Below are 25,456 nucleotides of genomic sequence, written 5' to 3'. Positions count from 1 at the left end.
ATGATGCTCCCAATGTATTCTGCCACCCTCCATGCCCCCACCCCAGGAACTGCCCGCCTCACCTTGCTTTGGAGTGTAAAATGATAAAGGCCTTACTGTTTCAGCCAAAAAGCAAACAATGTACTTTATTAAAATGGTGTTTTGAACACTTCAGATGTGTGGTAGTCAGTTCAGTTACTCTAACACATACATTAAAACAATGGTCAAAGCAGCAATTACATCAAATCCCTATAGGAAAAAGGACAAAGTATGGCCAAGTAGTTCTTTGGTAAATTATAAAACACATGTACAAATTAAATTTTTCAGTAGAAATTAAATTTGGAACATAACAAGTGCTAGATTCTGTACTGGAATCCAATGACAGATAAGTGGTTCTTAGAAATGGAAGAACTCCATGATTTCACAGCCTGAAACACTCAATATGACTATCAATGGACCATTTCAACCACCTAACAAATCAATAGTTGCTGCCAGAATCAGTAGGTCTCATTCCACATGCCAGAAGCAACAGGCAGGTCTTAATCTGGCTTGTAAGGACATGACTTTTTTATTTCTGCATAAGTCATCCAGATAAGTAAATCTAATAAAAAAAAAAAAAAAAGGTAACCCAACCAAAATTTTGTGTCACTTTCCACAGACATAGGTATGTGAACAATTGAGGCACTAAAGGAAAATACAGATACACATTTAACTGATGCTAAACGTGAACCATCCCTTTCCCCAACCCTGCCTTGAAACATTTTCTTACTATCGAATTACCATGAAATTAAATCCTTGTCCATTCTTAGAAAGGAAACTAAATATCCTATCTGATACTGAAGATTTTCTGCCAAGATTATTTCAAAAATCAAATTCCACTTTGAAAAAAGTTTCTATTTAGATTATGTGCTAGAAATTCTTCACCATATTTTTTAAATGTTGTTAACTTAGGAAGAGTTCACATCATACAGATTCAAATGATTCCCCAAAACTTTTGTTTTCCCCAGAAAGACTTTGAAGCACAGAAATAGAAAGATCTGTAATGAATGGTTGATGGACAACAGGACAACAGGACTGCATTTACTTTTCAGCATATAATACCTTATATTTGTGAAAAAAATCATTGCAAATAAAGTTTGGCAACACATTTCAGAAAGATGATTTATATACTATATGTAACTCAAAGGCAAACATAAATACAATTGATTTAAGTTTAATTAGATTAATATAATTTACACCATATTTATACCCACATGGTAATAACCACATGGCAAATTCACAGTTATAACAATTATATGTAGAACAGCCCTTTTTTTACTATTTGCATAATTCGCAGTAGTAGACTTAGAAGCCTAATAGATGTGTGCTTATCTTTTATAGATTATACTTTAACACTGTGGGGCTTGAAAAATGAACACCAGTGTGTTTTTATACTTTTGTCAAAGTTGGCTGGTTTTGGATTTTAAGTTTTTCTCATAAAGCAGAGAGAAGCTACCCAGACCACAGCCTATGTGCCCTACATATCCCTCTGTCAGACCTGGTAATCCACCTAAATGCTTTAGTGACTCTTAGACCTTTGAACTTGACAACATTCCCACGCTTACTTTTAAAAGTAAAAAAGAGCAATAGCAATGTGAAGAACTCAAAACAAAAATGCAACCTATATCCCTAGAATGTGATTTTGGGCTTTAGAGTTTTTGTTTGCTTGTTAGTTTGGAAATTCTCCATATCCCCAAATGTAGCTTCTATATTCATGTTCCAGGACCTGACTCAGAAAGAGCAAGAAAGTTTTCTAGCTTTCTTTGTCTACCTTTAGCTCTCATTTCTCAGACAATGAATACACTATATTCTTTCCAGTAATGTTCTTCTTTCTTTCACCAAACTTCTTTGAAAAAGTAAAATTGAACTATTTCCTTACTGTTTTTTTTCAAAGGACAATTCCTGATTAATATAGACAGGAAAACTCAAGATTTATTTTCTTCCATTCCCAAAATGGTGAGAAGAAGATGTGCATATTTATAATGGGTACGCTTCCTTTTAATAGCCTTTAAATATAACTTGAAGGAAAAAAAAGTCAACCCTGAAAACAGAGAGCATAAAGCATATAACAACTTTAGCTTTTTGGTTCCTTTTTCTTTTGTTTCTACAACAAAACTCCATGTCATTCTTAACACTCAGTATTTTTCTCACATCCTATTACTTTATATGCAAATTACCATACAGCAATGTAGCTTTAATATGCTGGTTGTTCTTCAGTTTTCCACAGTAGTTACCCACTAAAAATACTTTCCTATAGCCATTTTTAAAAATCTATTTCCTCATCTGGCAATAACCATTGATTCTCCACTATAAAACTGCCTTTAGTTTTGGTCAAGAGTCCTCAGGGATACACATAAATAATTTAAAGCTAACTGGTGAAGGAGCTATACATGATTGTTCCCTTTAATTTTCTGTTACTCTAAAATATATATACATACATACACCACACATACAACAAATTTACACTGTCTGCATTAATGAACTATACATATAATTCCCAACATACATTTAGAGATTCACATTTTAACAGTAAACTGACATGCAGATGTAAGGAAATATGGTTTTATACTCCTACATTACATAGCAGGATGAAATATAGAGTGTTTCAATGTTTTCAATTTGCATATTTTTTCTTGTGAGTCTTAGAAATAAGCAAAAAGACATAGATATCAAACTATGCTATCAATGACATTATTTTTACTGACAAATTATCCAGCTTGCTTATTCTATACAAAAAGTGATATAAACATACTATATACAAAACACGAAACAGAGTTAGAGATAACAAATGGAAACTTTATACAAAATACTTGATACCATCAGTATTTAACTTTATATAGCCCTGACCAAAGGATTCAGCCTGTGCATTCTTTACTGATATGAAGAACAGTCGAATCTTTATAGCATTTCTTAGCTACAGAAAAATAGGAATGAGGCAAGGGGTGAGGTGGGAGATCTGGTGACACAGCTAAAATACACAAATGCACTGTTGTAAATATGTGTACAATTCAGCAGTGTCATATCTTATGAATTAATTTCTTTTGCATTGTTACATTTACCAGTAAGTAGCCCAGAATACAAAATACAGTAAGAGAACTCAGTTTTCAGACTATTCCTTGGTATAGTTATTTTTAAAAAATCACTTGCAGATAATACATTGAGTAGCTGTCAAATACTGACCAGTTTTGAAAAACCTGAATACAAAAACCTATTCAAATGAATAAAGGACAAAAGGACCAAGAGAAACTCATAGTTGCCTATGAGTTAAAAATTATAAATTTAACACTCAGCGAGTGTATCAAAGCTACTTTTCACCCAACTTAGAGACCCAATAACCAAATTATAATATATTTTTATACTGAGTACATAAAGTTGGAGACACAATAACCGAATTACAACATATATTTATGCTGAGTGGTACAGTTGAACATAAATGACAGGTATTTATGAAAAGCTACTGTGTAAATGGTTACTAAGCTTACACTGACTTATGCACTGACCTAGTGAGTCACAGGATCACTCTGGCACAGTTGACTTGTTTGCTCTAATTGATTTTTGACATACTCAGTGAAAAACTGTTACACAGAAATTCAAAGTCCCAGCCCACCATGTGATCAGGCCCATCGTCCACTGGAGGCAAAGCTTCTGCTGAACGAGAAGTTGATTTCAGAGTTCTTGTATTTTCCCCAAGCACCAAAAGGCACCACTACGGCAGTACTGTTATCTTCAGTACCATACTGTATGGCCTACGGGTTTGGAAGGAAGGAAGGAAAAAAAAACACTGGCAATAGGAGTCTGTACAAAGAGAAATCATCCTTCCTCTAGAAGATCAAAGTGGTTTAACACACAATTAATAACCCAATTATTTCACAGTTGTTTGTGATTCTTTCATTGTGTATCAATGCCACATAGTTTATTACATGGTACACAGACTAACAAATGACCCAAAACGACCATACTGCCTATATCCCAACTGAAGCACTTTTGCCAATAAAACACCAGTGAACTAAGGTACAAAATACACAGCTCTTGAAGAACAAAACACAAGTAAAGCATTTAGCATAGAGATTAATACAAGGCAATAATTCAGTGTTAGCTTTTACCAACAATTCTGCTTCTAAGAATTTAGCTTGAAGAATAATAACATAAGGAAATGGGTGTGTATAATGATAGAACTAGAAGAAAGTTTATTATGTTCCCTACAAAATGGAAAAATGTGGTATAAACTAATTTCCCACAGTAGGCAAATTGTAAAACAATTTTAAGAACTAACTCAAACAGCAAATGATATAGTTAGCATTGTAAGAGTGCCTGGGATGATATTTAACAGCAAATGTATTTCAAAAGGCATTACAGCGTAAGGCCAAAACTGTGGTGAAAAGAAGGGTTAAAATACAAAAAATATCTGATATAAAAGCTTCAAAAAATAAAATTTTACAAATTGAAAGACCAGTTCTTTTAAATTTGCAATATCAGATGAAGTACTCACATACTTAATATATAGAAATTTCTTACAATAACTATGAAAAAGACAAATACACTATGATAATGGGAAAGGCAAGCTGTACACAGGTAAGAAATACAAGTGGTTAATAAACCTGTGCAAATGTTTAGCTACACTAACAAAGAAAAAAGATGCAAATCTGAAACACTAAAATTTGATTTTTCTGTGCATCAAATTGGCAAAAAATTACCTATGATAAGAATTTGGGGAAACACAAACTACAAAACATGCTAGTGAAAAATGTAAATTGGAATAGTATTTCTGGAGGGCAGTTTGGCAAACTTACAAAAGCTCTAGAACACTGTGAATTATTTTACCTAGCCATTTTACTTCTAAAAGTTTAATCTAAGAAAATAAAATCTGAAGGATACAGATATGCATACATAGATTTAAAAAACATTTATTACAGGTTCCCCCTGTAATATGGAAAAGTGAACAAAAAACTGAATTTGCTTATTAGGGGAAATGTTAAATGAATTATAGTACCTAGAGTCGAATACTATGCAGTCATTACAAATGCTGCCCTCATGAATTAGAACACACATATCTCAAGAAGGTAGTTGAAATTAGAAAACAAGTGATCATTCATAGAACTGGGCCCATTTTCTTAATCTCATGAACACACACAGTAACCCAGGGAATAATTCATGCTTACCCATCTATTTTCAAGCAAATAATGCTTTTTAAGTATGATCTTATATCTGAATTACAAATATTAGCCCTTAAAAAGTTTGGGCCCAATTTGGCTCCCTAATTGTACAATTAGGAAATGTAAAAATAGGTGTTGAATTTAAAATAAAGCACACCTCTAATAATGAGTGATAGCTATAGCTTAAAAAATTAATCTACCCAAACAGAAAATTAACCAACAATGGAAATGTTACATTTTCTTTACTGGGTGTTATCCAGCTTCCAAAGTTTAGCCTCAGGCTGACACATTGACACACAACCCACCCATACACTTTTTGCATTTGTTTTTTCCACATACCCATTTTTAAAAACCAGAAGTTGACTATGCTATAGTGTTCCCATATAGGATATTTACTTGGAGCAGTCTAATTTAATGTCCAGTGGTTGGACTTGGAAACCCAATTCTATAACTTAATAGTGTTGTGATCTTAAATAAGTTACTCCTAAGCCTATGTGCCTCAGCTTTCCTCATCTGTGTAAAAGGGATAATACTAGTTCTAACCTCTGAGGGTTACTGTGATGATTACATGAGTTACATACATATAAGCAGAAGAGTGACACAAAGTAAGTGATAGGGATCATTGCTATTATTATAATTTACTATTGCTTGTTCCTATCATTTCAAGATGTGTACAAAAATAAAAAATAAATACAGCACATTTCCTTGGTAAACAAATTTTACTTAACTACTTAGGAGAACTGTAAAAAGTTTTTTAATCAGAAGTGTTGTGGAGTCAAGTGTGAAATTCACTGTAACACTGATGCCAGAACAAAGATTTTGAAGAACACTCAAGCCTGTGGTGGCCCCTGCAAGCTGCACGGAGACCCACATCTGCCTTTGCCCTTTCTCGGCCCCCCACCCTTGGGACTCCTTAGCAGAAGCTCTGCTGTGTCACCTGTTCAGTCACTGCATTGGCTGCTTCACTGGGATCATGGCACTGATGGACAAAATCACAAATCTCCTGACTATTCACCATGAAGTTAATTCCATCTGTAGTGAGGACCAGGAAGCTGTCATCAGCATGATGTATCTGAAGTTAGAACCAAACGCACAGGATTATAAACCAGACTTGGCCTTAGAGTGATCTTAATTTAAAAACTGTGTTTGCTGAGCGGTCATCTGTGTATAAGAGCTTACAGGCAAATAGAGTTCAAATGGAAGGCCTGTATTTAAGGCAAAAGTAGCAACATTTAGCATCTACCACTGAGGACAAACCTAACAATTACTTAGTAACACCACAAAGCAAGAAGCCAGACAGCCAAATGCTGGGAGGCAGCGTGACGGGGTGGTTGCCAGCACTGTCATCTGGAGCCAGGCTCCCTAGGTTTAAAACCTGCCTCATTTTTGCCAAAGTAAACATAGGTAGGTTGACCTCTATATGTTCTAGATTTATTTTCTCTGTAAAATGGGGGCAGTAGCTATTTTAAACAGAGCCTGGCATATAGTAAAATGACAAAATGAATACAAGTGGACGTCTGTAAGACATGAAACCAGTCGGTTAATTAACAATCATATGCTATTACTGGGAACCTACAATATACTGTGCCAGGTACTAGAGTAGACTGGGGGTTGCAGAGAGGAAGTGTTGACTCACAACTGGGTGTGTGTTGGGGAACTGTAAGGTAATGGGGCATTGATAAGTGACATGCAAGAGATGTCACCCAAATAGAGGTGGGGCGATTACCTAGCTTGGAGGAAAAGGAAGTCAGGGTCTGCTTCCACATGCAGGCATTGTAATGATTAGGGACAGGTGAGCAAGGGCAACAGAGCCATTCAACTGAGCAAATTCTACAACAGATGAAGCCAAACCAAGCACTCCATCAGACATTAGGCCCAGAGAGTGGCGTCTTATTTTATCTGAAAAATTTATCTATCATTCTGTAAGTTACTCCCTTTATAAGTCATTTGGGTTTCAATTAATGCCTCAGAGAAAGCCTGTAGCTGAAGACAATCTTGCATTCATTCCTTGCAAGTATATCTGCAAGTCCTTTCTTACCCTAATCCTCTTTGTTTCAGGTTCTGCTATCACACCGCTGGTTTTAAGTTCCAAATCTCCAAGACTCCTTGTCATGGCAAGTCTGCCATTCACATGAGGCTGTCCCAAACTATTCCAAGCTATGAAACCACCACATTTCTTGATCCTGGCCATGAAAAAGTTAAAAGACAAAGATGTGATACCCAGAAAACCAAGGCCAGTTAGAAATAAGCATGAAATCCATTTAAGATGCAGGATTTCATTTCTATCTTGAAGTATATAAGCATCATCCTCACAGAATGATCAATCAGTGGAGGTACCTTTCTTTTTCATCTTTTCTTTCTGGAGTATGGTCAATGGTCAGCTTTATGGGTTTTCCTTTTCTACACAAAATAGCTCGGCTATCCCCGACACTGGCTACAACCAGTTCAATGCCATCTCTCAATAGGGCTACTGTTGCAGTAGTCCCAGAGGTCAGAAGGGTTGCTGCAAACATTATGAAAAAAGAATACATGTCAGTGACAGTCAAATGATTGGACCCAGAATTTTTATTACAAAATAAAATACAGGCATCTTAAACTAATGCTAAAATACATCATTCTAACTTAACTAGAGCTATGCAAATAAAATGCAATGAACTATATAAGAAAGAGCATGCAGAGAAAGAAGTATTTAATTCAGTAACAAGGCTCCATGCAAACAGAAAGAGTTGCTAACATAATGTGGTTAAAAAAAATGCATCACTATCTCCAAATGGCCTCTACTTATATAAAGTAGAGTGGGCTTGAACTTATAAGAGTTACAACACCTTTTGCATACATCAGGTGTCATAATTATGACACTTTAATTAGATTGGCTAATATGGCAGGATGACTTCTTAAGTCTCCTGAGCCCGTTCAGGCAAGCTGAATTCTCCATCATCTATTCACTCAGAGATTTTGTCTTCCCTTCCTTACTATCCTGTGGAAGTATTATCAGTTAATAGGTTAAACAAGATAAGCCAACAGCATACCATTTGCTCTTCAGGTGCTACATTTGATATGCTTTCCTCCTTTAACTGTTTTAACTTTACAAATGTTCCCCCCAAATCCTAAAGTGGCTAAAGGTTCACATTCTTTTTTGTTTATCGTTGTCCTTCCCAGACAAGAAACAAAGTTAGAGCCATCATGGTAGTAAGAAGAAACTGGGGGACAGGAATGAAATTCATTCTATTTTCCCATAAGCCAGGTGGCGTTCACTCTCCGAGCTTCAGTAGCATCTAAGTAACTCTATCAGAACGCAGGACAGTACTGTCATATGCTATGCCTGTGATCATGTTCTGGGCCCAGAGGGTCCAAAAATATTAATTTTCTGTGACCAATAACACAGAAAATTAAATGTTAGGTGGCTTGAGGTCTGCACTATTTCCTCCACCCAATCCAAACTGCATTCTGGTATCTTTCTTTGATATATTCTAACAGTATCTTCTCTTAAGTTCTTTACCACTTATTTAAAATTTTGAAGGTGCATTGAGCCTTGCCAAAAGTGAGAATACTGTGAAATTATGGGCAAAAAAGTCAAGCAAACTGGAAGAAATTGAAAAAGATAACTTATTTAAAGCAGGTATTGTCTTCAATCACATAGTTAATTCTTTAAATTATCTAAATAAGCTACTTAGGTGATCATCCAAAGATGGCTGACTAGTGGTAGATTTAGGGAAAGATGAACTGCTATTGATTTGGCTGATTGAGGCTCAATCTCTCCAATTTTTTTTCAAAAAGATATTTTAAAAACCTCATCAGTAATGCATTTTGGAAAGATATATATATACATATATAAATATATTTTCCAATTAGTATATTAAAATGCCTGCTTTAATCAGAAAAGTAAAATGGAAAAACACAAATAAACCCTACTTATTTATATCCATGCTGAATTTACTTTGTTGAGAAATAGCATTTATAGTAGCATTATCTTCCCATTTATCTCTTGATTTTGGAACTGTTGTGCCAAAGTGATAATATCTTGGCAATGCTAAAACATACTACAGTTTGTCATTGTTAAACACACATGTTTTAGTGGACCAGTGGTATTTATGTTGCAAATGTCAACTTTTTGAGTTTCCCAAACCATATGATGGAATCTCTACAGTTTAGACACTGTCATCTTTCAAGTGACTGGAAGAACCAGACAAGAGAACACAGGCATTTTCTCCCATGCTCCCTGTCCAGAGAATTTAGTATTCCTCTCCTTTGTTTAAACTATCAGCAGCTTTTTCTTTTTTTCTCCCACCAGGGAAAATACTTTCTTTTCTTCTTTCTTTTTTTTGAAGTATCATTGTTGAAATATAATCTCTTACTGGTTTCAAATGTACAACACAGTGGTTCAACATTTACCCATATTATTAAATCTTCACTGCCACTAGTGTAGTTACTGTCAACATAGGAAGATACTATAGAATCATTGGCTATGGTCCTCCTAGCAGCACCTTTTTTAAAAGTAGTTTTTAATTGGCTACATCAAGAGTTAAAATTTCATAAATGAAAACGTTAAGTTTGGCAGTTTAGGGTTATAATTCATGGCTTTGCTGCCCAGGAATTTAAAAGAGCTTGAGTTTTTACCAACCCAACTTCACGGTTCCAAAATCTCAAGATTTATGGGAAAGTGTTCAAAACTAACTGTTGATTCTGGTTTGCTAAGCATCTAAGAATATAAATATTAAATCAACATTTATTTTCATTTAACATTTAACATGGAAGTAAAAATTCTTTTTGCCCTAATAATAAAACTATAAAACTAAGACATCTTTCAATAAGTTCTTAACACTCACTGGACATTTTCTACTGCAAGTCATCTCAACTAATGGGACAAAGAGGATGTGGGAACCTTCCAGTAGTCCAGGCTAGGAACCGCTGGACTCCTTCACCTGGGACAAAATTAAGCAGATCTCTCTTTCCACTGAAGCCCAGCATATAGTGTCCACGGGCTCCAGGTCTAGAGCTGCTGACCAGGCACAGTTCTCTGCCACAAATAACACGCACAGAGGCAAATAGGAAATTCACCCAGGAATTGTGCTCAAACATTACAAACCTGCAACACAGGGGAGGACAGAGAAAGAGCTGCAAAATAAGGGGAAGGCTTTTTTGGTGAAAATTTCACTAGCAAATTACATAATATTCCAGGAGATGCCAAATCAATGATTCCAAAACTCAGTTTGCCCAAGTTGATGGTATTGTGTAGTTAAGTCTATTTTTTCATCAGAGTAACATTTAGTCTTATGACTTCCTGAGGTAGGAAAAACTCTACAATGGCATGTGTGCCAAAACAGTTATGTGGTTACACAGACACACATTTATACACTCACACACACACACACACACAAAAACACTCTAACTTAAACAGTCTTGAAGAGTAATCAGTACCTCTACTGAGTTGGAAAAAACACTGTAAATTTGTTTGCTGGAAATATCTGAACTGTCCCAACCACAAAAGGAAAATTTCAGAGAGAGCACTGAATAATCTGTGTCTGACAAGCAGTGCATATTTGGAGAGAATGTGAACTACACTATACCACCAAATTACTGGGATTTAAATACATATCAAGAAGGAATCAAAGCACCTCCTATACTAGATATAAGGAGTAATGTACTTGTTAAGGTGTTCAATGTAGGGATTTTGTATCTAGAAGGCATTTTTTAAATAGAACGATTAATTTAAATTAATTGTTTAAATAATGGCTAGTAAAGCTTTTGAGCTCTAATACATGTTTAAATTTTTTTGTAATTCATAAAATGGGTGTTTCTGCAGCTCTCTCTTTTCCCCAGTGTTGCAGGTCAATACATTGAAAGAAAAATGATCAAGATTTTGAATGGCAACATAAAGACTAAAAGCTGTACTTCCAAGTATAACCCTCTTGGTAATTACTGTTTACAGTGTGAACAATAATATGTATAAACCAATATAGTTTTGGCATTTATTCAAATGGGTGTTCTAGACATGTATGAATGAATCCTGAACACCATATCAATGTAATGAGCTGAAGCAGTAACAGCACAAAAAGACTCTCTCTTAATGCCATCCCTATTTTTTCCTTTTGGCTTTCCCCAGCATAAGAAGGTCCTCAAAAGCATTGCATTTCTAACACTGATTTGTTTTTTTGTTTGTAGTTTAATTACTCCAATAAAGAGATCACGCAAAATGAAGAGCATGGAAGTTTCCAATGAGACTCAGAATGCTGCCACTAACATCTCCACTCTGGATCAAAGCAAGTCTTTTCTTTTTGATTCATTTGTCTCTTGGGGAGCTTTGTTGCTTTCAAACCTTAAGCAATCTAGAGCTTATAGGATATAATTCTCAGTTTTCTACCATCTGGTTGTTTTTCATAAACAATAGACTAATGGGATATCATTTGAATTTACTGGCTGGTTTCAGTAACTATAAAAATACACATGACAATACAAAAATATTCAAAGATGATGAAATAAGCAATTTGTAAATAAGGATAAATTCCAAACACATCAACAACAAATCAATAAAGATACCAGGCAACTTCTTAAGGGCATGATTCTTAACTATCTCTTTGGTAGGTGGCATTCTGATTTTATTTCTCCTAAAATTAGTCACTATAAACTGAAACAGTAAATATTTTAAATGCTAATGGGATAATTTGAAGTACTTTATGCAGATGTGACAGCTTTGCACTGAAGTCTTAAAAAGAGACTCTTTTGCTTTATTATTTTCCATTTCTCTTAATAAAGCTAATATTACATGATTGAAGGGCACTCCTCCCATTTGTACCTGGAATTCCACTATTAGTGATTCATCATTCCTGTGGCTTAACCAATCTCCTTTCAGGTTTCTCCTACTTAAACTTCAAATCTATCCAGGAGTGATAACTCATTAAAACACATATATTAATAATTTGGTTAAGTCAGCTGGAGGATAACCAAGGAATAAAATCATAATAACTTGGGTAAGAAAGTGTAGGCAGTGGAGATCAATTTGGTTCAGGTAATTGAGTACCTTCCAGATTCTATGCAGCTGAACACTGGAAATTCAAAAAATAAGCCACAGTCCCTACTCTCATCCTGTTCACAGGAAGGGTTCCAGGTGGGAAAAGGGGGCTGGAAGAAAAAGTGACAAACTGGAGAGAACAAACTGCACTGAACTTCGCCATTTTATTTAACTAGTATTGGTTCTACCTACAGGTATGCCAAAAAGAATATTATCTACTCTTATGATGATACTGCTTCAGTTCTTACTGAAAATATACCAAATGTTTTTAATTCTTACTAAAAGAATTTAAACTAATAACTTTGAAATGTGAAATGTTATAAATTTTTTTAAATATGAAGTTAAACAATATACAGTAGCCTATCTTTATTGGCTTTAATATATTTGGTAAAATAGTGCCACAAGCATCAAAGAGCAATGTTTGCTATCTTTGAAAGCCTTGGCCACTTATTAAGAATAAATGTTAAAGTTGTTCTCAAAATACTCATTTAAAAGCATATACAAAATCTAACTGATCTATAAGAAATACATACAAAATAAGATTTAAGAACAATGTTGTAATAGACCCATTTTCTTTTAGTAGCCCACTAAGCATCATTTTGTTATGCTCCATTACACTTGCAACCAAAAGCCATTAAGTGAAAAATAAATTTTAGAATATCTTATACAAGTTTTGAGGTCATTAACTCAAAGCATATGACAAAGGAACCAAGTTAAATAAATATGTATTCATTTCATTATTAGAAATGGATATTTCTCTGGCTAATTTCTTTGCACAACTGTCTGCTTATATAAAAAGGCATCTTTAGAAAGTTTCCTTTAAGGTAGGCAAGTTAAGTAAATTCACTCCCTAAGTTCAAATGGCCTTTACTATAATCTATTTAATAAACAAAAGGAATCCTCTTATATTTTACACCATATCTCTCTGTTTAAGCCTCTGGACTGTACCCGTGACAGTTTTTCACTGCCAGCCACAATCTGACAAGCCTGAATGTTCTCTTCAACAAAACTTGCCCAGTAAGCTGTTTACAGAACAGCTAGCACTCACTACCTGCGCTAAGGCCAACAAACATCGTCATGTGACACAGCCCTCTGGTTATGGATGAAATAAAAGCATACCAATATACAGTTACAAAAAAAAAAAACTATTAGGAACTGTTTTAATGTCCTCTTCTTTGTATGTTTCACCCATTAGGAACAAGAGCTAAATCTCCTGTCTAAAATTTACTCTCTCAATCCTTATTTGCATAAGATGACAGGCCAGCTGCAAGAAACAGTGTCCAGAAGAATGAAGAGAAAATGGGCCTGAATGATTTACAGAGAAGAAATTAAATCCACGGACAGTGGATCTAATACTTTTCTGAGAAGTACCAATATGGTAAGGTTCTCAACAAAGAGCAGGAAAAATTTCTTAAAATGGCAAATAGAGCCATTCTGAGTCACCTTCTCTAATCCTCAGCATTACATATGCCCATGAGAGAGGCCAGGTGCGTGCCAGAAAACTCCCAGCCTTAACTCTTCAATTGACCTTGACCTCTCTTGAGTTTCAGTTCCTTATCAGTGAAATGGGGAGAAGTTTCACCCCTATGCGCTCCAACTGAAACTGTGAAAATGACATTTCTGTGGCGCACTTTGACGTCCTTTAAACAAAAGGATGAACCAAACACAGATTAATATTACTGCATAATTCACTTTCAAATCAGTTATGAGGTCTATATGCATACATTTATATATGCCTGCTGCAGACGTTGTCGATATTAACTTTATAGGGAAATGACTCTGGGGCCAGCTAATTATAAAATATTAGCTATATTTTACTGAAATGCCTTTGGTAAGTTCAGTCAAAATCAGAAACATTTTACTTTCAAAATTTAAGGACATACAGTTCAGAAAATTTTAATTCAGCTGGCGTGCCTTTGTGTTTAACAAAGAAAAACAAAGTATCACTAGTTACCACAAAGAAAAGCAACAAAAAAAAATCAAGCTTTTTTAAACAAGTGGTAGAAAAAAATACCTTCCTTCTAATTATGCAAAGCAGTGCGTATTTGACATTGTTCTTTGCCATTTAGGACCAATTACTGTCTGGGTAGATGAGATTACCCTGGAGTGAATTTCAGTAGTTGCTCTTCAGATTCATCTAAAAAAAACAAAACAACAAACTCTCTATGGTATGGACTTCTTGCCCATAAAAAGAGCAATTGAACTAATTTTTTAAATGTTAAATCTTTTTGAAAATTTAAATTCAATATAAGAACCATTTTGAAGCTTTAATTTCTGAAAAATCCTCCAGTGTATTTCATTTGAAATTGAGGTCCTAACATTAGTTTGTATTCCAAACAGCATTTAAAGTGATTCTTTACATAAAAATCATTTTCAACATTAGCATCCTTACAAATAAACTGACATAAAAGTTCTTACCCCTAAAGTGCTTAAATTGTTTCCTTTTTACCAGACATTCCCCAGGACCTTAAGGAATATGACTATTTACTTACCATCAGCAGACAGGTGGGCGTGCCTTGCAAAGGCTTTATCTATTTCTAGAAAAGCCAAGGTCAACACAGTTTCCAAGTTCTTCTCCTTAGCAAGCAAATTCCTTTGTGGAGAGGAAAAAAGAGCCCCCAGACAATCATTTTTATGATAGGTTTCCCGTCTTCCTGTAGGTCCCTCTAACTAGCAAAGCATCTCATACAATGGACCTCCGTGGCTTGCTTGACAGATTCTTCAAATCCACAGATTAACGAATCAAATTGGGAAAGAATTAGACACAGAGATAAACCTTTAAGGACATTAAGATTAAAGTTCAAGTCTCTGTCTTTAAGAGATTAATCCTTATTACCACAATCCCAAGAGGTCAAGAGTTCCTTCATATTAGACTAAGCCACTGAGTTCCTTTGTGGAATAAAGCAAAATATGAATAAATCAATATAAATAAGACAAGAAATAGTCATATGGCCCAAACTGTCACATATTCTCCCTTTTAATTTTAGCAGTCGTATGATCCTCAAAAATACATTAATAATTATTGCAACAAATACACTATTTAAAAAGCTCCAAAACCTCATTCAATACATCTCCCCATACTAATGCCAATCATCTAAAGCTCTTTTCAACAAGTATTCAAAGCTATTCATACCATTTCCTGAAGCCTAATTACCACTTATTGAAGCACTGTGTGCCATGCACTGATAGAAACGCTTCTCGTAGAGTCTCATGGTACATGAGATCATATACTTTAATTCATTTGAAATGATCACAAATCAAATGCTCGTGATTCTAGTCAATGTTCTCACCAGGTAAGGTACTCAAACACGTATTTCTAAAATGGTAATCATCACCAGTAATAAAAGGCATGCTTAAGCTACCGCTTTTTTATAAAAACAATAGTATTAAACCACTTTAATAACTATGTTGACAGTGAACATCTCAGCCAAAAGGTAAATTTTAAACATGAAGCACAAGGCAAACTGCAGTCAAGAGTGAAAGTCACTGTACGTACGTGATGCACTTCTCCATGTGCATGTGACAGAAGTCAGCAGCTGCTGGCCCGCTATGTCCATCATACACGGCAAAATAAAGGACCTCATCGGTTAGCTGAGCAAAGTTAAACCGGTCTTCATTTTCTTTTCTTTTGCCAATCTGTGAGGCGCTGCCCACGTTTTCCAAGCTGACTTTGGGAATTGGCTTGCCATACTTAATGCTGGGCGGCAGCAGAATTGGCTCATCAATGCGGTTATCCCAGATCCCAAAATTATCCCAGGTGGCTGGATGCCCACTACCGTCTGTGTCAAATCGAGAACACCTGAACTCTGAAGTGGAGCTGCAGCATGTGGGCGTCACCCGCCTGTCATCCCACAGCAGGCGGGAGCTTAGCAGCATTCTCCTTCTCACCTGGTTCCCAACACTTCTAACCAGAGTAATTAAGGCAGCTGTTGACATAACTCAACTCCAAAGGACTCAGTAATGAGGTCAATGAAACAATAATGGAATGTCTTCAAGAAAAGTGATGCAACTGAGTAGAAAGAGACAGGGAGAAAGAATCCATCAGTTACTTCAACTACTGTATCATTAGATGTTACTAAAAATGAAGGCCATAAAAACAATGTAGCATTTAACAGCCTACTTCTAAGAATAGTGGCTCAAAAATGTATTGCCTTAACTTACCCCATTCAGAGTGTACTAATCCTATAAGAATTTGACAATGTGCACATACCATACAGAGCAAGTGCTTTTCACAGTTTAACCTACAATCATCTGAGGATCTTATTAAAGTGCAAATTCTGATGCTTTCTGTCTGGGGTGCGGCCTGAGAGTCTGCACTTCAAGTCAGCACCCAGGTGATGGCAAACTACTCGTCAGGCAGGCCCATGTTTTGAGTAGCAAGAACACAGAATACAGGTGTAAATAAATATTCTTCCCTTCATTAACTCCATTGCTCTGAAGAAAAGGGAGGGGCAAGTACTAACAAAAAGTCTCTAATGAAAGCTAGAAATAAGAAAAAATAATTGTTTCATCAAATATTTATGATAGTTCTGTACTCAGAGTCCCCAAGATTTAGCAAAGACAACCTAGGATCTAAGTTCTGCTTTAAGATTTCTCAACTTACTAAACTTTACATACTATATTACTACAGTCAATGTAAACTTGTTCATGCCAACAACCCACAGGCACAAGGATAAGCCAGTTCTGATGTGTGTCATCTCAGAAATTGGGTGACAGTACATCTGTGACAAGCAGCCCTGACTTAGGAGCAACTGACATATGCATTTATATTAACAGCTGCAGCTCTCCTCTCCCACTAATCCAGCAGGCCACTCCTGACACTCACTGAGGGCAACTCCAGCAGGAGACAGCCCCAAAGAACTAGACTACACTTCTTTGAAACTATTACTCTGTACTCAACTTCTGAACTCAATCCTAAGAGCCTCCTCTGCATGTTGTCCAGGGGAATTCCTACACCCATCAGGAAAGGGTGTGTTTCTGGCAGTTTTCCAAACAAAAGGTTCCAATCAGAAATTCATTTCCATAGTGCTTTGTTCTGTTACTTTAAGAATTAAAAGCCAACTTGAAAAGATAGCATAGTATTAAGATTTGATAAAGCTGGTTAAAAGGTTTACAGGTATTGTATTATTCTCAATTGCATATGTGAATTATTTCACAATGAAAAATGAACTTGAGGAAATATATTTCCCTAAAAGGCACAAACATAAGCACAAAAGCTGCCCAGCTTGAGTGTATCCATAAGAAAATGCATTACAGATTTCAATCATTTTCAATTAAATTTTTCTACATCAGTCTAGCAATGTGTAAGAAGGGCCATTACTCCTTTCAACGAGTAAAACGGAAGGATCAAACGAGGTTCCAAAGAACACTTTTAGGTATCTAAACAGTAATTTATGAGCCCAACTTCCATAAAGAATTTAGAATAAACATGGCCTCCCAAATAATTAATGTATCCCAAAAGACTTAGAAGTCAATTCCTTTCTGGTCTTTTAGTTAACATCATGTATAAAAGACTGAAACTCAAAGCAATCTACAGATTCAATACAATCCCTATCAAAATACCAACAGCATTCTTCAATGAACTAGAACAAACAGCTCTAAAATTCACATGAAACCACAGAGGACCTTGAATAGTGAAAGGACTCCTAGGAAGGAAGAATAAAGCTGGAGGATCATGCTCCCCAACTTCAAGCTCTACTACAAAGCCCTGGTACTGGCATAAGAATAGACCCATAAATCAATGGAACAGAATCGAGAGCCCAGATAAAAACCCACACATACATGGCCAATTAATATACGATAAAGGGGCCATGGATATACAATGGGTAAATAACAGTCTCTTCAGCAACTGGTGTTGGCAACACTGGAAAGCTACATGTAATACAATGAAACTGGATTACTGCCCAACACACAAAAGTAAATGTGAAATGGATCAAACACCTGAATGTAAGACATGAAACCATAAAACTCTTAGAAAAAAACATAAGCAAAAATCTCTTGAAAAGAAACATGAGCAACTTTTTCCTGAACCCATCACCTTGGGCAAGGGAAACAAAAGCAAAAATGAACAAATGGGACTACATCAAACTAAAAAGCTTCTGTACAGCAAAGGACACCATCAGCAGAACAAAAAGGCATCCTACAGTATGGGAGAATATATTCGTAAATGACATATCCGACAAGGGGTTAACATCCAAAATAGCTCACATGCCTCAATGCCCAAAAATCAAATAACCCGATTAAAAAATGGACAGAGGCATAAGAAGAAAACAAATCCTACCATTTGCAACAATGTGGATGGAGCTAGAGGGTATTATGCTCAGTGAAATAAGCCCGGTGGAGAAAGACAAGTATCAGATGATTTCACTCATCTGTGGAGTATAAGAACAAAGAATAAACTGAAGGAACAAAACAGCAGCAGACTCACAGAACCCAAGAATGGACTATCATTTACCAAAGGGAAAGGGACTGGGGAAGATGGGTGGGAAGGGAGGGATAAGGGGGGAAAAGGGTCATTAAGATTAGCACGTATAACGTAGGGCAGTATAACACAGAGAAGACAAGTAGTGATTCTATAGTATCTTACTACGCTGTTGGACAGTGACTGTAATGGGGTATGTGGTGGGGACTTGATAATAAGGGAGTCTAGTAACCATAATGTTGTTCATGTAATAGTACATTAATGATAGAAAAAAAAATGGGCAGAGGTTCTGAACAGACACTTCTCCAAAGAAGTTCAGATGGCCAACAGGCTCATGAAAAGATGCTCCACATTGTGAATTATCAGGGAAATGCAAATTAAAACCACAATGAAATACCACCTCACACCAGTTAGGATGGCCAACATCGAAAAGACTAGGAACAACAAATGCTGGTGAGGATGAGGAGAAAGAGGTACACTCCTACACTGCTGGTGGGAATGTAAATTAGTTCAACCATTGTTGAAAGCAATACGGAGGTTCCTCAAAAAACTAAAAGTAGAAATATCATTTGACCCAGTAATACCACTTCCAGGAATTTACCCAGCGAAAACAAGATCCCAGATTCTAAAGACATATGCACCCCTATGTTTATTGGAGCACTCGTCACAATAGCCAAGATATGGAAGCAACCTAAGTGTCCATCGGTAGACGAATGGATAAAGAATATGTGGTATATACACAATGGAATATTATTCAGCCATAAGAATAAAAAAGATCCTACCATTTGCAACAACATGGATGGAGCTAGAGGGTATTACACTCAGTGAAATAAGCCAGGAGAGGAAAGACAAGTACCAAATGATTTCACTCATTTGCAGAGTATAACATCAAATCAAAACTGAAGTAACAAAACAACAGGGGACTTAGAGACTCCAAGGAGGGACTAGAGGTTACCAAAGGGAAGGAGGTGGGAAGGGTGGGTGGGGAGGGAGGGAGAAGGGGATTAAGGGGCATTATGATTAGCACACATAATGTAGGTGGATCACGGGGACAGCAGGATAGCACAGAGAAGACAAGTAATGACTTATAGCATCTTACTATGCCAATGTACAGTGATTGCAATGGAGTGGGGTGGGGGGAACTGGGCTTGATAATATGGGTGAATATTGTATCCACAAAGTTGCTCATGTGAAACCTTCATAAGATTGTATAACCGTGATACTTTAATAATAATAAAAAAAGTAAAAAGAAAAAAGATTGAAACTCATTTCTGTGATACTATTGGGAGTGGTGAAGATATTAGCATCTCTGGTTATCAAGTATCAAAGAAAAGCAATACACTGCACTACAAAAAGAGGTTTATTCCTTTGTTTCTGATTGATGGTTATGTTTTACTCAGTAACAATAACTAAGTCAAATAAAGGTGATGACTTGTGGAGGAATTTCAAACTATAATATGATCTAGCAAGTAAGGAAACTACTAATTATTAGATGATTCACACGGCAGCTTTATACATATAGAAAAAATAAAACTTTTAAAATGCTTACTAGAAACACTCATATTTGAAGAGTGCACCAGAAATTAGCAAAGTACTATTCTTTTTTTACTGAAATACATAATTGACATACAACACTATATTAGTTTCAGTACAACATAATGATTTGATAATTTGTGTAAGCAAAGTACTACCTTTGGCTTCAGGCATGTACAGGCATATCCCGCTTCATTGCCTTCAGACATTGAGGTTTTTACGGCTTGAAGGTTTGTGGCAACCCTGAGCCCAACAAGTCTATTGGTACCATTTTTCCAACAGCATTTGCTCACTTCTTATCTGTGTCACATTTTGGTAATTCTCACAAGATTTCAAACTTTTTCTCTGTGATTATATTTGTTATGGTGATCTGTGATTAGTGATTACAACTTGCAGAGAGCTCAGATGACAGCATTTTTAGCAATAAAGTATTTTTTAATTAAGGTATGCATATTGTATTTTTATAAAGAGTACTATTATACACTTAACAGACTACGGTATAGTGGAAACATCACTTTTATATGCACTGGGAAACCAAAAAATTCATTTGGCTCCCTTTATCATGATTGCAATAGTCTGGAACCAAACTGCAGGATCTCCAGGAGATGCCTGTATGCAATCTTTAGCTTTGGTCCATTTCCTTGTCATGTACCTGCTTTGAACAAGAGTTCTAGAATTACAAACAAATAAATATTTAATAGTTTTTCTGCAGCTCTCTTAGGACCCTCATCCTCCTCTCACTCTCCCCCTTCTATTCTCCAAAAATAAAAAAATAAAATAAATAAAACAGAGCTACATTCTTAGCAAGGAACAAACATCCCCTGGAAACATTAGTTAAGAATGAAATAAAATGCAAGTTGGGCAGTTTCTTTAAGCCTACAAAGACTACAATCAAACACCATCCTGGCCTCCTTCTTCACTTATTATCTGCACAATCATCTCAGAAAGTAAGCAGAAGAGGAAAACCATAGGAAAACATTTACTGTAAAGCATACCCTTGGCAGAGATGAGCATGAGCTGGATATATAGCTACTTTACAAAACTAGGTCAGCATCACTTATGCAAGCAGGAGACTTTGCCTAAAAGTGGTTCCATTTCCTTTTCCATATGCAACATAATTAAATCATACTAATCTCTTTCATATTTCCAAAGAAACAATTCAAAGAGGAACTGGGCTCCCAAGCTAAATAATAACTTTGAATTAAACCTGTACTTCAAGAAGAGTGTCCTCCAGAACTTCAAACCAGAAATCAGCCATCATAGGCCCCACAGTTCACCAGATACCCAAGGAGATGACTATATGCTGCCTAGCAGGCAAGAGAGAATAAAATTTGTGATATGAAAAAAATACTAGAGCCTTCAAAGAAAAGAAAAGCACTGTTTGTATATAGCAAAAAAGAGTGACGAATCAACTGACACTTAAAAAATATTTTTACTATTTGCCAGTTCAGCAGTTATAAATTGGCATGTTTATTATTCTGCAAACTAAAAAACAGTTATTCAGGAATCCTTTATGTCATCTCTCAATCAGAAATCAAGGCAAGTTTATGTTTATAAACCACTTTAACATTTATATTCAACCTCTGAAAGTCAAAGTCATCCAAAAGAGTCAAAGGGCAGTTTGAAGACACAAAAATGTCAGAGCAAAAGTTAAATTAACTAAGAGCACACACAAGAAATCATCATGGCACACATATTCTACTAATAAAAATAAACATTTTAAACTATGTTAAGCAAAAAAATAAAGATAAATGACTGGAATCCTAGCTACATAACAAATTATTTATATAAGCAACCTGGACTACACTGATAGTCATATTCCCATAAGGAAAAAATATGGACATTTCCACCTATACAAACTGTCTTCCAAATTCCTTTTTACTTCCCAATCAAAATTAAAATGTATGGCTCACAAAGTTCCTTTAATCACATGAATTTTTAAAACTGTGTGAGTGTCCACATGTATATACATACATATATACATGCAAAAAAAATCCTATGTATTCTACATATTGTCAATGAACACCTGAAAAATACTTTTATTTTTTCATCATTTTCACACCGATTCGTCTAACAATTCATCTCCCTCTTCCTCAATGCTTTAATTCATTAATCTATCCCTGACATAGAACTCTGACTAGTGAACAAAGGTGACTCTTAACAATTCGGACTAGCAGGGGGAATTCGCAGCAAAGAGGGTTAAAAGGAAGTTGTGAGACAGCAAGAGTAGGTATAGAGATTCTACATGAGAGCAGTGGTAAAAACCCACATCCTGAGACTAGGAAAGCACAGGTGCAAAGCATCGGGAAGGAAACAAAATGCATTTGGCTTGTAGCAAACTTTTGAAGTATACACTTTATTTAAAAGTAAAAGGGGAGGCAGGTGAAGAAAAGCCTCATATACAGCTTACATGATTGCTATGCCAATTTTTCCTCTGACTCCTATTTTATAATCCCTCAATGGTTTAAACACCTCAGAGGTGTCGAAATTTATTTTTGGAATAGGGAGGCACTCATTGTCTCTGGCAGGAGAGTGAGCTTGGGATTTGAGTTAAACAGCTTTTCACTGTTGAAAGCAGTGAAAAGGGCATTTTTTTGTTACCGTTTTTAGCACATGCCAAAATTTTTCAGGAGTTCTAAGGATCAGTACTACTGACACCTGCCTAGATTTATCCTTCCAGCAAAAATATTTAAAAGGAAGTATTCATAACTACCCATTATCAAGTGGCAATTGAGTACCTTTACATCAGTAACTTCCACAATGGATATTCTTAAACCAAATGTTTATCAACTTTTTAAGAAAAAAACAAATACATCCCCATAAATTCAAATGGTATGGAAATCTCCAGACTCTATTTCAGGAAGTTTGGACTCTAGTACCTTCTTTTTCAGTACCCTGCTAGGAGGATGGGAAACAACCTGCACTAGTCCACAGGAGGGAAACAAAACACACCCTAAAGGACTCCTCTTAGGTTTGCTGTGAACATATGTTTAGGTGTGAATAGAAAAAGAACATACTAGCAGTGATAAGCATTCATTATTGTAATTCCACAGATCTTTTGAAACATTTTAGTTAACGTGGATACAACTCACAGACCATATTCCAAACCTATACCTTTATATTGCATGTGAGAAGAATTTTCCTTTACATTCAGTACTACATCCACAGCGCCTCTCCCCTTTTCTTTCCTCTTTTCTAAGATTCCACTCAAGGGAGGTGCCTATGTTGGCGGTCAATGGAAGGTGACTAAGGTTGCAAGAAAAGAAAATCGGGGAGAACTCACTTCTCAAAATGATAACTAAGACATTTTATTACACAGTGATACATCTGTTGTTTTTCTAGAATACCACAACACCACTGCTATTTTTCAGGCCATTACCTGTCACTTTAATCGCTCCTTCTGAACCCACCCGATAACTTCAGTCCTTCCTTTGCACAGGTACAGGTGCAAAACACTGAAAAGGCCTTGCAGTACATTTCCAGCCTGAAGCTCAAAAAACCCAGTGGAACTTTAAACCCTCCAAATTCCGTGGCTATTTTCACCCGGTGTCTCATCCTTACCACCACCTCCTGTGAAATCTATAGAAAGCAGCGGCTGCTAAAAAAAAACAAAAGATATTACCAGCCACAAGGCCTCGAGAAAGCAAAACCCACGTCCTCAGATCAACACCAAACAGGTCTCTTCATCCTTCTCTGTTCTGATCCCCTGAAAAGTTCACCTACGGACGGGTCAGGATCCTGGCCTCGGCTCCCTAGAGCCGTGACAGATTAGAGGCCAGGGAGACATGGGGCAGGAAGGGCACGCTCCAGACTGCGCAGCGCACGACACTGCAGATGGCTTGGTTCCCCCCGGCACCTTCCGCCGCCGGGTCTCCGCCTCTCAACCACCCTCTCCGTTTACAGATCCCGGGTGTCGCCACGTTTCCTTCACTCCGGACACAGCTGCCGCGCCGACCCAGCGCCGACTCCAGCAGCACCCTCGCGTTCCGGGTTTCCGGGAGGGCGACGCCAGGCCTCGCCAAGGGCAAACACCAGCAGGCAGCGCGGCCCCTGCCCCCCATCCGTGGTCCCTCCCTCCTTCCAACCCCGGCCCACGCTACTGCTGGGCAGGCGCCTGCAGCCCGCGACCAAGTTTAAGGCCGAGCGCCGAAGCCCGCCGCGCCAGAGAAGAAAGCAGTGCACGGAGAACCCTGACACTGACCGTGGGGCTCGGAAGGAGCTGGGGAAATAAATGTACACACGCCTCCCTCCCTGACGAACCCTTCGTTTACTCTCTATTCCGAGGACCGAGGCTCAGAGGGATGTGACTCAGCCTATTAATTATATTAACAGTTAACAGAAATAAATGAAGTGCACTCTCTAGACTCTTACCTGGTAATAGTTACGTCCCTGGAAATGTTTTAATTAGCTAACGAAGGGTGAGACAGGGGCTTTCTCGGTCGGTAAATAAGATTGCCTCCTCCGGTGTTTCTAAATGCTGAAGCAAGTAGTGAGAACAGCCACTGGCCCGCCCGCTGGAAATTCTTGAGAATTTTTCGCCCGCAGCGCGGCAGCCGGAGAGAAAAGCCAGTTCCATTGGACTGACGGCAGCTCCGACCAATCCGTGCTCAGCGAAGCGGCGCACCGCGACCAATCACAGATTCCAACAAGAACGAGCCTCCCCGCGACTGCAGTTTGGTTTGCCTGACTTTAAGAAGCGTACCGTAGAGCGACGTCGACTTGGACCAGTAGTGGCTCGCAGTGACGTCCCGCCTTCCTGAAGGCATTGGCGCGCTGGCCAATGAGGGGAAGTTACGGCGGTGGGTGGGGTCGGCGGGCTTGGTACTTCGCCAGCGGGTCGAGAGGGGTGTGTCCTTTGGAGCCCAGCGGTGATAGTTGAGACAACTAGGAAACTGAAAATGGAAAGCCAACACTTCGGACAAAGGGGCTTGAAGGGCATCTGATTTCATTGCTATTCTTTGACAAACTCGCAGTGCAGTGTTTTTCGTGACTGAACAGTTTTCGTGGGAGCCCTTGGGAATGTGGATTCATTCATTCGGCCAGTACTTCTGTGTTTATGGACGACCTTTTGTATACCAGGCACTGTGCTAGGCTCTGGATATACAATCCTGACAACAAACTGAAATGATAGCTGCCTTCATTGAGTTTACAGGAGAATGAGGAGGAAGAGGGAGAAAACAAACAGGTAAACAAGCAAATAAAATACCAAGTCATGTCAAGAAAGGAAATAGACAAGGTGCTTATAGAGAACAATAGGAGGCTGAGGTTAGAGAGGGAGGATTGTTATATGAGACATCATCAAATTTAAACAGATACTCGAAG

At 37.2% G+C, this 25,456-nt stretch overlaps 1 protein-coding gene across 3 annotated transcripts; it reads right to left on the bottom strand.

Annotated features, from left to right (window-relative positions):
• Nucleotides 1–96: 96 nt before the first annotated feature.
• Nucleotides 97–24,767, bottom strand: PPM1K (protein phosphatase, Mg2+/Mn2+ dependent 1K). 3 transcript variants are annotated; one of them, XM_017642792.3, is made up of 7 exons: nucleotides 24,506–24,767; nucleotides 15,677–16,189; nucleotides 14,673–14,773; nucleotides 7,509–7,674; nucleotides 7,210–7,354; nucleotides 6,109–6,243; nucleotides 97–3,764 (listed from the first exon to the last, which is right to left on the bottom strand). In XM_017642792.3, exons 2-7 carry the CDS (start codon nucleotides 16,114–16,116, stop codon nucleotides 3,633–3,635), a joined length of 1,119 nt encoding a protein of 372 aa, XP_017498281.1. In that variant the 5' UTR covers nucleotides 16,117–16,189; nucleotides 24,506–24,767; the 3' UTR covers nucleotides 97–3,632. The 3 variants fall into 3 exon arrangements, with proteins under 3 accessions (XP_017498281.1, XP_017498282.1, XP_017498283.1); XM_017642793.3 differs by lacking the exon at nucleotides 24,506–24,767 and adding an exon at nucleotides 23,757–24,374; XM_017642794.3 differs by lacking the exon at nucleotides 24,506–24,767 and adding an exon at nucleotides 23,514–23,706.
• Nucleotides 24,768–25,456: the final 689 nt, after the last annotated feature.

The sequence above is a fragment of the Manis javanica genome, chromosome 5 (assembly GCF_040802235.1).
Source record: "Manis javanica isolate MJ-LG chromosome 5, MJ_LKY, whole genome shotgun sequence".
NCBI classification, from domain to species: domain Eukaryota; kingdom Metazoa; phylum Chordata; class Mammalia; order Pholidota; family Manidae; genus Manis; species Manis javanica.
Note: the sequence above shows the minus strand (reverse complement) of the source record. Positions and strands in the feature narration are given on the sequence as shown.

What these genes read in the sequence shown, in the direction of transcription:
- PPM1K (XM_017642792.3), bottom strand. Translation starts at nt 16,116, where the DNA reads ATGTCAACAGCTGCCTTAATTACTCTGGTTAGAAGTGTTGGGAACCAG. An exon ending in CACATGGAGAAGTGCATCAC is followed by an intron (nt 14,774 to 15,676) that starts GTACGTACAGTG and finishes CTCTCCACAAAG; the next exon opens with GAATTTGCTTGCTAAGGAGA. An exon ending in CCAATGCAGTGACTGAACAG is followed by an intron (nt 3,765 to 6,108) that starts GTGACACAGCAG and finishes CCAAACCCGTAG; the next exon opens with GCCATACAGTATGGTACTGA.